Source organism: Dendropsophus ebraccatus, chromosome 8 (genome assembly GCF_027789765.1).
Source record: "Dendropsophus ebraccatus isolate aDenEbr1 chromosome 8, aDenEbr1.pat, whole genome shotgun sequence".
NCBI classification, from domain to species: Eukaryota; Metazoa; Chordata; class Amphibia; order Anura; family Hylidae; genus Dendropsophus; species Dendropsophus ebraccatus.
In genome coordinates, this window is record NC_091461.1 from 110,755,864 (window position 1) to 110,768,686 (window position 12,823).

The following is a 12,823-nucleotide window of genomic DNA, read 5'->3' on the forward strand; positions in this document are numbered from 1 at the left end:
AATATGTTATTAGACTAATTATATACTGTATGTTATAAATAAAAAAAACTCACTTCCCTCAACTCTTGTTCCCAACTTCCAATCCACTGTAGTCTTATCTTCCTCCTCACTCTGCAGGTGCACTAGTGACATCACTCACGTGCTGGAGTACAAAGAATGAGAATGGACACTTGTATAATGCTGCCTGCAGCCACAAGGGTTGTTACCAGGACGAGAAGCCAAGGTCTTCACAGGTAGTCACAGGTAATGCCCCTATTCCACAGGTCATTTAGAGGAGCAAACGAGCGCTCTCAGCGCTCGTTTGCTCCTCGTTCCCCGCTCGCTGCAGCCGCTATTAAACGCGGCTGCAGCGAGCGGGTGAGTGCGGGAGGGGGCGGCGGGGAGCTGCGGGGGGGATCGCTGATCGTCCGGGCACCCCATATGATATAGCAGCGTCTGCTGCCGATGCTCCTATTCAACGGAGCGACGGCAGCAGATCGCTGCTATATCAGTCGCTTGTTTTTCAACATGTTGAAAAACAAGCGACTGCAATGATCAGCCGACATGAACGATGTCGGCTGATCGTTGCACTCTATTCCACCGGACGATTATCGTCCGTAGCGGCCGATATCGGCCGAATACGAACGATAATCGTTCCGTGGAATACGGCCTTAAATGACACTTGCTGCTTGGCAGAGAGGAGACAGCACCTTGCCCCCTCCCCTGCTGCAGAGAACCGCCCTGCGGCTGGCCCTCTACTCCCTGACAGCCCATCCTATTTCAGGTTGGTGTTAGTGACTGCCTTAAAGGGGTAATGTACAAAAAAAAATTTTTAGATCAACTGGTACCAGAACCTTACTTACCAGAAATTACTTCTATGAAAAAAAAAAAAAAAATTGCAAGTCTTCCAGTACTTATCAGCTGCTGTATGTCCTACAGGAAGTGATATATTCTTTCCAGTCTGACTCAGTGCTCTCTGCTGCCAACTCTCTTTGTGATCGGAGCTGTCCAGAGCAGCAGCAAATCCTCACAGAAAACCTCTCCTGCACTCCAGGCAGAAAAGAATACCACTTCCTGCAGGATATACAGCAGCTGATAAGTACTGGAAGACTTGAGATTTTGTAATAGAAATAAATTACAAATCTCCAGGCACTTACTGGCATCAGTTGATTTGAAAGAAAAAAAAATTGGTGAACTCCCCCTTTGAACGGATTTAGCAATAGATGTAGCTGATACCTCATGCTGTGTAAGGAATCAGAGTCAATTAATCCACAATATAAAGATCACAGAGCATCTGTCTAATATCTAAAGCAGTCTAACATCTGATATAAGGCAGTATTCCTAAAGCAGATACACATCCCAGCATCTGAGAGAGATTATGGGTCCTTAGGGGAACTTGATCCGTTGGAAAATTGCGAAGACCATGCGAAAAAACAAATTGGCCTGTAATGATCCTGGTTATTAAAGGGCCAGTGACGCTATCTGGCACTGATCCCATCCTATGGCCTTCTGACCTGGGGGGGCCTCCTCCATCACTCAGCATACAGTCCATACAGTTCCCTAAGGTGATATGTTTCTTGCTGACCTGGCTTGTTATATTGATGACATCTTCCATATGCCGCCTGTCCTGACCCTTGCCTGTTTATCGACTATTACCTGGCTCCACCTGTCTCATCCTCTGCCTCACCTGACTAAGGGCCCTATTCCACAGGAGAGAGATAATCGGCCGAATCGGCCCCATTCGGCCGATTCTCGCTCGGTGGAATAGATAGAACGAACAGCCGATGCGGGCGCAGGTCTTCTTCCTCCCGGTCCCGCGCTACAGCATCGGCTTCGGAGCGGGGCTGTCTGAACTTACAGACCGCTCAGCCAATCACTGGCCAGAAACACAGAGGCCAGTGATTGGCGGAGCGGTCTGTAAGCTCAGACAGCCCCGCTCTGAAGCCGATGCTGCGGCACGGGATCGGGAGAAGAAGACCTGCGCCCGGACAGGTAATGTATAAAACAAGGGCGTTAACGATGTCCTTGCAGCCCTTGTTTCACGATCATCGGGGCCGTGGAATAGGCCCGGTAAACGAGCGCCGATCTAGCAGATCGGCGCTCGTTTACATCATTGCTCGGCCCGTGGAATAGGGCCCTAAGGGTCCTATTACACAGGCCGACTACAGCCTGGTCATTGAGAACATGTTGAAAGATCAAAATGAACAATTTCTTGCTCAACGCTTGATCGTTCGCTATGTTTACACCGAACGATTATCGCTCAAATGCTATCGTTATTAAGAAAATTCGAATGATAATCATTCCGTTTAAACACAGCACTAAACAGTCCAATAATAGGGCAGCAGGGGCTGCATGGACATCGTTAGCGATGTTCATGCAGTTTTTGCTCAAACGCCTGATACCTTACCGCTCCCCGCTCCCGGTCTTCTCTCCTGTGCGCCACAGCTTCCCGGTCCCAGGGGCAGCAGCATCTGAGCGGCGTGTCAGCTGACAGGTCGATCAGCCAATCACAGGACGGCACCGTGATTGACTGAGTAGCTCGTCAGCTGTCAGGACATTCAGACGCTGCTGCCCCTGGGACCGGAAGCGAGGAGCGGTAAGGTATCAGGTGTTTGGGCAATCATCAGCGTCAGCCGCGCATCGCTATTACACGTAGCAATGAGAGGTCGGCGCCCGACAATTCTAGGTCCAAACCTAAAACAACTATAAGCCGATGATCGTTGTCTCTATTACACGGAGCCATAAGGGCTGAGTCACTCCATGTAATAGGACCCTAAGGTTCCCGCTCACATTCTTGATATTGGAAGCCAAGAACATATAGGACTCACCAGAATGGGATAAGTGTCCTTCATCATGTTCTGGAACAATAACTATAGACAGGGCCGGGATTGCCCCATAGGACCCAATGGAGCCGTCCTGACCATACACCAAAACAAGGACAAATAGTTCACGTCAGAACTTTTGTTCCAAATAACTTTGCAATCTTGTTCCCTGACAGAAGTAATTACCACAACCTGCCTGATGCAATAAATCCTGTGATTCAGACTTGAAGGGACAGGTAACTACTTGAAGACGTGATGAAGACATTCCTTCAATGCTAATGAAACGCTGAGTATAAATTATAGATACAATTATATAAGCCTTGTGCAATCTGATGGGGCTAATGACTTACTTACTGCTCAATGGATTTTTCCTTTAAGGAGATCAGAAAGTTTCTTCTCACTCTCCTGCCCCGGTGAGGACAAGTATGGATGATAGGGTGGCTGATGCCAGAGGCCGATAGAAGAAACTTCTGGCCATTTATAACTTAGAATGATACATGAGTGGAACATGGACAACACCTAACCACATGGTGAAGGATGGACTCCTCAGTTCAGAAAGGTTCAGGATGGGTTGAAACGTGTTCTAGCCAACTGTATGTATATGGCTAATAAATCCAAGAAAGGGAAGGAGCGAGTGCTGGGATCGTACTATGGAGTCGTATCATCTACCTAAGGCACCACTACAATGAATGACCCAACCGCGTGGACTCCAAATTAAGAATAGATTCAGACCCCAGACTAGATTCCAATATTCATACAGACCTTAGAGACCCCTAAATTAATTCAGATCCCAACCCAGACTCCCAAATGCATCCTAGTCATAGTGCACATATACAATACAAACCACAGACCAGACCGCCATATTAGTTTCTGGCCTCTAGCAAGAGCCCTACTTTCCTTCAGACTCCATGGCAAACAGTACAAAGAAGAAGAAAGAATACTGACCAGAGATTGGCACTGACCTTGCAAAATTCTCCACATACAAAGTAAATTGTAGTATTAAGACGAATTTATTGTGCAAATATTACAAACAGGATAACGTGTTTCAGGGATCACCTCTTCATCAGGGGGTGATCCTCTTCTTCTCTGCACTAATGTGTATGATGGCCTCCTTACCAGGGCTGTGGAGTCGGAGTCGTGGAGTCGGAGTCGGAGCTAGTTTTGGCTGGAGTCGGAGTCGGAGTTGGAGTTAGAGCTAGTTTTGGCTGGAGTCGGAGTCAGAGTTGGAGTTAGAGCTAGTTTTGGCTGGAGTCGGAGTCGGAGTTGGAGTTAGAGCTAGTTTTGGCTGGAGTCGGAGTTGGAGTCGGAAAAAAAATGTACCAACTCTGACTTTAAAAAAAATCTTTAAAAAATTTAGAATTGAGTTTTGATATAAATTTTATAAGTTTTGCTCATCAATATATTTTATGAGCAACATTCTAATAGGTCACTGAGCTATTGTTTCTGAGCTGAGTCCATTGTGTGTGGGGGATCTGTGCTGTTCTCTTCCTGGATGATGGATGACTGTATATGAGCAGCAGTGTAATATGGAGATATCCTGTGTAATATAGAGGAGGAGGAGAAGACATAAGTAGTGTAGCTGTAACCTCTGTCCTCAGTGTGGTGTTTTCTCTCTGGGAGAAGATTGTGTGTTTTCCTTCAGTGTTCTATGGCTGCAGCTGTGTGTGTGTGTGTGTGTGTGTGTGTGTGCTATGGCTGCAGCAGGTTGTGTGTGTATGCTATGGCTGCAGCAGGCTGTGTGTATGAGTGTGTGTGTGTGTGTGTGCGCGCTATGACTGCAGCAGGCTGTGTGTATGAGTGTGTGTGTGTGCGCGCTATGGCTGCAGCAGGCTGTGTGTATGAGTGTGTGTGTGTGTGTGCGCGCTATGGCTGTAGAAGGCTGTGTGTGTGTGCTATGGCTGTAGCAGGCTGTGTGTGTGTACTATTGCGTGCCCCCACAGTGCTCCTCAACATCACTATGTGTGACCCCTCTATATCACTATGGATGACCCCTCTGTATCACAGGTATCAGGTTGTTAGTAGTGTTTCTTTGTGTATGGTGAATATTTAGTTAGAAACATAGAAAACTGTCAGCAGGAAAAGACCACCTGCTCCATCTAGTCTAGTCATGAGTAGTTCAGGACATGGAGGCTGGAGACTGGCTGCATCCACTGCACACACAGGAGAAGAGTCGGGAGTCGGAGTCAGGAGTCGGAGTCGGTCCTGATAAAATTCAGGAATCGGAGTTGGAGTCGGAGTCAGTCCTGATAAGATTCAGGAGTCAGAGTTGGAGTTGGAGTCGGATCTGCGGCTTACTGACTCCACAGCCCTGCTCCTGACTCTCCCAGACTGACTTTTTAGAAGCGGCCACCAGAGCTGTTTTGCAGTAGCGCCCCCTTCCCTCCTCATTTACATGACCATTGAACATTTATTTGTATAGGATGAATGGCAGAGATAGCTGTTGGTCAATCGAATGATCAGCTGACAGCTAAAGGTGTTTGGGCACCATATTGTACATACATAGGCACATACAGTGTAAATGTATAGTGCTCAATAGGCTGGGTTCACACTGCGTTTTTGCAATCCAATTTTTTATTATTTGTTTTTTGTAAAAAACAGATTAAAAAAACAGATGCATTTGTGTGCATCCGTTTTGATTCGTTTTTCCATTTACTTCTTTAAAAAAAAAAAATGGATCAAAACAGATCAGTTTTTTTTTGACGGACACAAAAGTAGTGCTGACACAACTTTTATGTCCTAAAAAAAAAAAAAACGGATCCTTTTTGGTCCTTTTTTTTTTTTTATAATGGAAGTTAATGGAAAAACGGATCAAAACGGATGCACACAAATGCATCTGTTTTTTAATCCGTTTTTTGCAAAAACCGAATAAAAAAAAACGGATTGCAAAAACGCAGTGTGAACCCAGCCTTCCAAATACAATATCATAAGCAATAACCATATATACTAGGGCTGGGCGATATTGGCCTAAATCAATATCGCGGTTTATCGCATATGAAGCTGCGGTAACGATAATTGGACGATAACTATGACATGCCCCTTTGTAAGCCACACCCCTTTTACAAACCACACCCACTCGGCCGTGCCAAACTGGGGATAGTTTGTTTCAATAAAGTTTAAAAAAGTACAGTAACTCAATGAGCAGCAACCCAAGCTAGGTACTCACTACAGGAGTAGTGAGTATGGGTATACGGGGGTGCGGCAGGGGTATATGGGTATACGGGGAGGCAGCCAGGGGTGTATGGGTATACGGGGAGGCGGGCAGGGGTGTATGGGTATACGGGGTGCAGGCAGGGGTGTATGGGTATATGGGGAGGCGGGCAGGGGTGTATGGGTATACAGGGGTGCAGGCAGGGGTGTATGGGTATATGGGGAGGCGGGCAGGGGTGTATGGGTATACGGGGGTGTGGGCAGGGGTGTATAGGTATATGGGGGGGGCGGGTAGGGGTCTATGAGTATACAGGGAGCTGCATGCTGGGACCTGTAGTTTCCTCAGTCACAGTACAGGGCTGTAACATAGGAGGAATGGATGGGCTGCAGCAGCCAATTATTCCTCCTATGTTACAATCCTGCACTGTTACTGAGGGGACTACAGGACAGCCGCCCCACGTGCTGCTCCTCCACCTGCAGCTATGACCTGCCTCCCTGCACACACGGGACATTAACATGTGCAGCGCTCGCCGGGACGGGGGGGGGGGGGGGGGTTGGGGGACCGGCACCAGTCCTGTCCGAGCGCCCTTCTCCTCCGGCCGGCGATCGCTGCACATGTTAATGTCCTGTGTGTGCAGGGATGCCGGACCGGCCTCGGACGGGACGGGGGGAGGTCTGTGCACTCAGGAATATTCTCCCCTGGACCCTGCTGCTCCTCCACTTCCCGCGCACACCGGCGTCCCTGCACACACCGCTTGCCGGCCAGCGAGCGCTGCACATGTTAATGTCCTGTGTGTGCAGGGACGCCGGACGGGACAAATACTGCGGGACGGGCCTTGGATGGGACAGGGGGAGGGCAGGCGCTCAGACTGGACGGGTGCGGGGGGGGGGGGCTGTGCACTTGGGCATTCTCACCTGGGCCCTGCTACTCCTCCACCTTCCGCTCTGATTCCGGCGTACCTGCACATAACGTGCAGCGCTCACGCCGGGCCGAGAGTTTGCGTGCAGGAGCTCTCTGGGAAATACAAAATTACCGCAGATACTGTCCTGGCTAAGTTGAGGTCGGTTAACCGACGCCAGTGACGGTATCGGTATTTTTGCGGTATACCGCCCAGCCCTAATATATACACACACACACATATATATTCACACACCTAGGACACAGACAGGATTGCAGAGTTTAGGAGAAGTCAGGGCAGGGATATGCAGTGCCTGCAGTCCAGCGCTGCGGTCCTCAGTCCCTAGCCGCTTTCTGGTGTAGAGACAGGTCCTGGGACATGACATTCTGGCCCCGGTCAACCAGTCAGCATCTGTAGAGAGGTTCCGCCTCTGCTACTGACTAGTTGAGGGAGTCTGATATGTCACGTCCCAGGTCCCATCTATACACCAGGTCTGCCTATACTATGTATACTGTATATAGGCAGGCAGCTGTCAATCAGCAGCTTGAGGGTGGAGGGGGTCTTGCGGCACAAAGATCATTGTCCTACATATTAGGAGTATGGCTAAACAGAAGGATCTACAGTAATACATTGTTGTGTACAGCATATTGGGCAATAGTTTATGTTGCCCTCATTTAGGGCAGCAAAAACCTAGTGACAAATTCCCTTTAAAATCTCCAGTCGTCCAGTAATTATCAGCTGCTGTAAGTCCTGCAGGAAGTGGTGTTGTCTCTCCAGTCTAACAGAGTGCTCTCTGCTGCCAGCTCTGTCCATGTCAGGAACTGTCCAGAGCAGGAGAGGTTTTCTATGGGGATTTGGTGCTGCTCTGGACAGTTCCTGACATGGACAGAGGTGGCAGCAGAGAGCACTGTGTCAGACTGGAGAGAACTATTCTTCACTCTAAGGCTATGTTCACACTACGTATCAGACCGGCTGTTCCGTGACCCCGGCCGGGTCACAGAACGGATGGTCTGTGCCTGGATCATCGCGTCCAGTACTTAGGTACCGGCCAGATGATCCGTCTGGCCGCAGAGCTCTGATGCGGGCGCATCAGCGTGCGTCCGCATCAGACCTTTTCATAGTGCCAGAGCCGCTTGCTTCACTGTGTGAACTGACAGGTCTTTCTGCGGCCGGAATTCACTGAATTCCGGACGCAGAAAACTGACATTTCAGTTATTTGCGGCCCCGTATGGGATCCCGGCCGGAGCGTATACGATGTGTAAAGGCTCCGGTCGGGATCCCATACCAGATAAGGTTATGTTGCGCTCTGCAAAAAGTACGGCTGTTGTTGTCGATGGCAACAACGGCCATACTTTTACGTAGTGTGAAAATAGCCTAAGAGTGGGTTCACACTACGGAACCCGAGCAGAGAATTTCAGACAGATTCTGTAGCCCGTACCTGTTCACGGCCACATGCCTCTCTCCGCCCGTGCCATAGACACCATTCTCTGCATGGACGGATTCCGCATTCCGCCGAAAGAATTCACATGTCAATTCTTTCGACGGATAGCGTAATCGGGCCGCCCATAGAATGGTGTCTATGGAGCCGGCAGAGAGGCGTGCGGCCGTGAACATGTACGAGCTACGGAATCCGTCTGAAATTCTCTGCTCGGGTTCCGTAGCGTGAACCCACCCTTCACTGATCCATGAAGATATCCTTCAGTGCACTAACCTTATAATCCTATTTGCCTAGATGCTATGTGACCCTGCATATAAAAAAAAAATAAAAAAATCTGTGCTAAGCTGCATATTACATTATTCCTTAACCCAATAAAAGGTTACGGACACACTTGGCGGCCAGGCTGTATTATTTTAGGTGACTTAAGAGCAGGAAAATGTTTCCTTGATTTAAAAGAGTATTCCAGAGAAATAAAATGATTTCTTTTAACATTTCTGTTACAATGTTATATAACTTTATTGGAGAAAATGTGATTTTTCAAAAAATATTTTTATTGACTGGCAGCAGTAAGCTGTGATACTGCCCCTCTACTGCCACTAGTGGCTGAATCAGGAACTGCTTCAGAAGCCCAGGCCCCAGCACAGTATCAGCATTAGGGTATGTGCAAACTACAGAATCCGGACACATATTCCTGCCTGGACTCCATAGTGTGCACATACCCTCAGGGCCAGTTCACACTGAGCATACACAGCGCAATTCCGCGGCGGAGCTCTCCGCTGCGGAATCCCGCCGTGCTCAGTGTGCTGCTGTAAGTGAATGGGAGAGAGCGCGCTCGTCCGCTTCCTCTCCTCTCCGCTCAAAGAATGAACATGTTAGCTCATTGCGGAGAGAGGCGGCAGCGGACGAGCGTGCGCCCTCTCCATTCACTTACAGCAGCACACTGAGCATGGCGGGATTCCGCGGCAGAAAGGTCCGCCGCAGAAATACGCCGTCTTTACTCAGTATGAACTGGCCCTTAGAATAGATATTACAGCTTAGGTGCCTCCTGAGGAAGCCACTGGCGAAGCGCACGTCGGGGTCTGAGGTGGGGTCCCAGTCTCCAGTCACTGAACACACTACTTTGTCTATATTGGTCAGTATCTCCCTAATGTTTGTATTGGGGACTTGCTGTTATCCTCTGATTTCATGGAGGGTGTAATATAACCAATACACAGGCCGGCTTTGTATTTTGGTTGATACAGTTATTGCACCACAGATAATCATTATATTCTTTATTTACCATCCTTGCGATGGGTGTGCGATAATCCTCCATTACTTTCTTCTGTTCTGTAATAGTGACCGTCACTAGGAGGCCGGGCTGCACATCAACCCAATATCCATTGATTTTATTAGTATAATGTCCATGATTTCCTTACTCATGCGGAAACTGTTTGGGGTGAATATGTGTCCACACTGCACCTCACATCACCCCCATCATCCAGTAAGGCCAAACTCATGTTCCTATAGTGTCAAACTATCAGACATAAAGCCTGTAAAGGGTTAAACATACATGTACTGCCATCAGTATGGCCATATTGGTCCAGCAGCCAAGCCAACTGCCATCACTGTGGTCTATCATATGCCTGACCCTGCCAACCTGCTGACCCCGGCAACCAGCTGACCCTAGCAACCAGCTGATCCTAGCAACCAGCTGACCCTGGCAACCAGCTCATTGCTCCCTTGGCGACCGAAGCGTGTACACGTACAGGTAAGCTATAGAGCGATTTTTGTGCTATTTTCTTGCAATTTTTGCTGATTTCTTGTTTCTTTTTCCGAGTATGGGTTCTTCCAAACCACCTGAAGAAGCCCCCAAATCCAAAGGAGGAAAAAAGAGGAGTAGAGAGGAGTCAAGGTCATCAGGCCCCCCAGAGAAGCGGCCATGTCCGGAGGTGCAGCATGGCAGCAGTGGAGGTAGGTATGAAGGAAAGAGGCAGAGATCTGAGGAGAGCGTGGATGGCCCCCAGAAGAAGATCAGGAAGAGCAGGCCACAGGCTGAGGAAGTGAAAGACCAGGAGCCCAGGCCAGGACCCAGCAGCGAGAGCCGCCCTGAATCCACCATCAGCCTGAAGAGATTCACCCTTGGAGAGATCATCGGCAAGGGCAGCTTTGGAAGTGTGGTGAAGATGAAGGACAACGTCCTGAACATACTCCTGGCCGTGAAAATTGTGGCTAAAGACTCACCATCAGCGCAGAGGAGGATTGCCATCGAGGACGAGATCTTACACCTGGCTGCAGGGAATCCTTTTCTCATCCAGGCTCAGCTCTCCTTCCCAACAAAGAAGAAGAACAACAGGTGGTTCTTCGCCATGGAGTTTGCCTCTGGAGGAGATCTCAGCGACCATCTGAAGAAGCAAGGACGTCTCCCCATCTCCAGTGCCACGTTTTACGCTGCCGAGATTACATCAGGACTCCAGTTCCTCCACGAGAAAGGATTCATCCACAGAGATCTGAAGCCGGCAAACATCCTGATCACCAGCTCCGGCCACATAAAGATTGCAGACTTTGGCCTCGCCCTGAAGAAGACCGAGGGAATCGTAGGATGTGCCGGGACCCAAGGCTACATAGCACCGGAGGTAGCTCGTGGACATCGATACAACCTTGCAGCGGATTGGTTTTCCTTTGGAGTCGTCCTTTTCCAGCTGATGACAGGAGAGCACAGCTCAAGATGCATCATCTCCGCACTGCCGCAATACCATCTTGGGAGCGACGCTGAAGACATCTTGGAGGAGCTGCTGTCCGAGGACCCAAAGAGAAGACTAGGACATCAAGGCTGCATCAGATCTCATCCTTTCTTCAAGGAGATCGATTGGACCGAACTGGAGGAGCTGAAGATACCACCACCATTCATCCAAGCAGAACCATCAAGGCCTCTATGAAGATCTGCACCAGCAAAACATCAATCCTCCTCCTCTACCATACCTGGGACTGGTATTGGTTACATCCTCCTTCTGACCACCTCAGACCACCCTGGCGTCCCCGCTGTTTCTGCACAGTGCAGGGTGAGTAGCGGCCTCTGGCCTTTATTCATATATAAAATGTATACACATTTATGTATGTTATCTGTCTATTGTGCATTTACCCTTCTATTCTACATCTTCTATTAGGATAAATGCACAACAGACACTAGTGGGACAAATCCCCATTAATATCATTGGGTGACCCCACAGCAAATCCCCAACACACATGAACTGCTGCAGATAGTAAAATCTCCCCCACAGGTCAGGTCCATTTCCACTGTAGATGATGGCAGCAATTATATCTAATTCCTGGGTGTAAAACTCACCCTAGTGCAGAGTTACCCTTTAGCTATGGTCAGGGCACACCCATGCGCCCCCACCGATCTTTCACATCAGCACCCCTGCCCCAGCCACAAGCTTGATGCCTGCCTGATCACCCCAAAGTGTGAGGCGGGTGATGAAAGCTGCTGGGGGTGAGGTCATAGACCAAGCCGGTGGGACGCAGCAGATGTAGAGGTAGATCTTAGCCTTAAAGGGGTATTCCCAGGAAGATGCATGGGAGTGAAATAAAACGTGTAATCTTGTGTAGCCTACAAGGGCTCTACACATCTGTGTTTTATTTTTCTCCCTATGTCTCTGGTGCTTGTGCTGTGGGAGTCACCGAGAGGAGGAGGAAGAGGAAGAGGAAGAGGAGAAGATGGAGATAAAGGAGAGAGTGGAAGAGGGAGGAGAAGGACGAAAAGGAGGTAGGAGAAGATGGAGGAGTTCCACCCAGTAGGGCTCCATCCAGTGTCATCACTGCAGTGCACCAGGGAGTAGCCGACCGCCAGCTCTTGGGGTCAGGAAGGAATTTTTCCCCCTTACATGGGGGTTGTTTCGCCTTCCTCTGGGTCACACCTTTGATTGCAGTCCCATAAATTAAACTGGATGGAGAGAATTACAAATTTCCCATCAAAAACAATAAAATTACTTAACCCCATTTATCGTGTCTGAGTCTTCCTTACTGTGTGCTGTCAGTCATTACACAAACACCTGGACACCTGGGAGATACATTTGTTAGGTCCTCATACACCTTCAGGCTATGTTCACACTACGTAAAACTACGGCCGGTGTTGCCGATAGCAACAACGGCCATAGTTTTTGCGGGGTGGAACAATGTCTTAGTTTCCATGGGATCCCGGCCGGAGCGTATACACATTGTATACGCTCCGGACGGGATCCCGTGCGGCCCCGCAAATAACAGACATGTCAGTTTTCTGCGGCCGCAATTCAATGAATTGCGGCCGTAGGAAACCCTGTCAGTTCACACTATGAAGTGAGCGGCTCCGGACGCTCGCTCCATAGTGTGCAGTGGGAAGCTCTGATGCGGGGGCGCGTTGATGCGCCCGCATCAGAGCTCTGCGGCCGGACAGATCATCCGGCCGGTACTTAAATACTGGCGGCGATGATCCGGATCAGATATTGAGCATAGCCTCAATATCTGACAGCCAAATCATTGTTCAGCAGGTTATGTCTCCTGTCCATTCTACCCAATGACAGGAA

At 49.2% G+C, this 12,823-nt stretch overlaps 1 protein-coding gene across 1 annotated transcript; it reads left to right on the top strand.

Moving 5' to 3' along the window:
• Positions 1-9,351: 9,351 nt before the first annotated feature.
• Positions 9,352-12,260, top strand: LOC138798828 (protein kinase C delta type-like). Its single transcript, XM_069979438.1, has 2 exons — positions 9,352-11,323; positions 11,871-12,260. The coding sequence occupies exon 1, from the start codon at positions 10,103-10,105 to the stop codon at positions 11,198-11,200; it is 1,098 nt and encodes a 365-aa protein (XP_069835539.1). The 5' UTR covers positions 9,352-10,102; the 3' UTR covers positions 11,201-11,323; positions 11,871-12,260.
• The last annotated feature ends 563 nt before the right edge of the window (positions 12,261-12,823 follow it).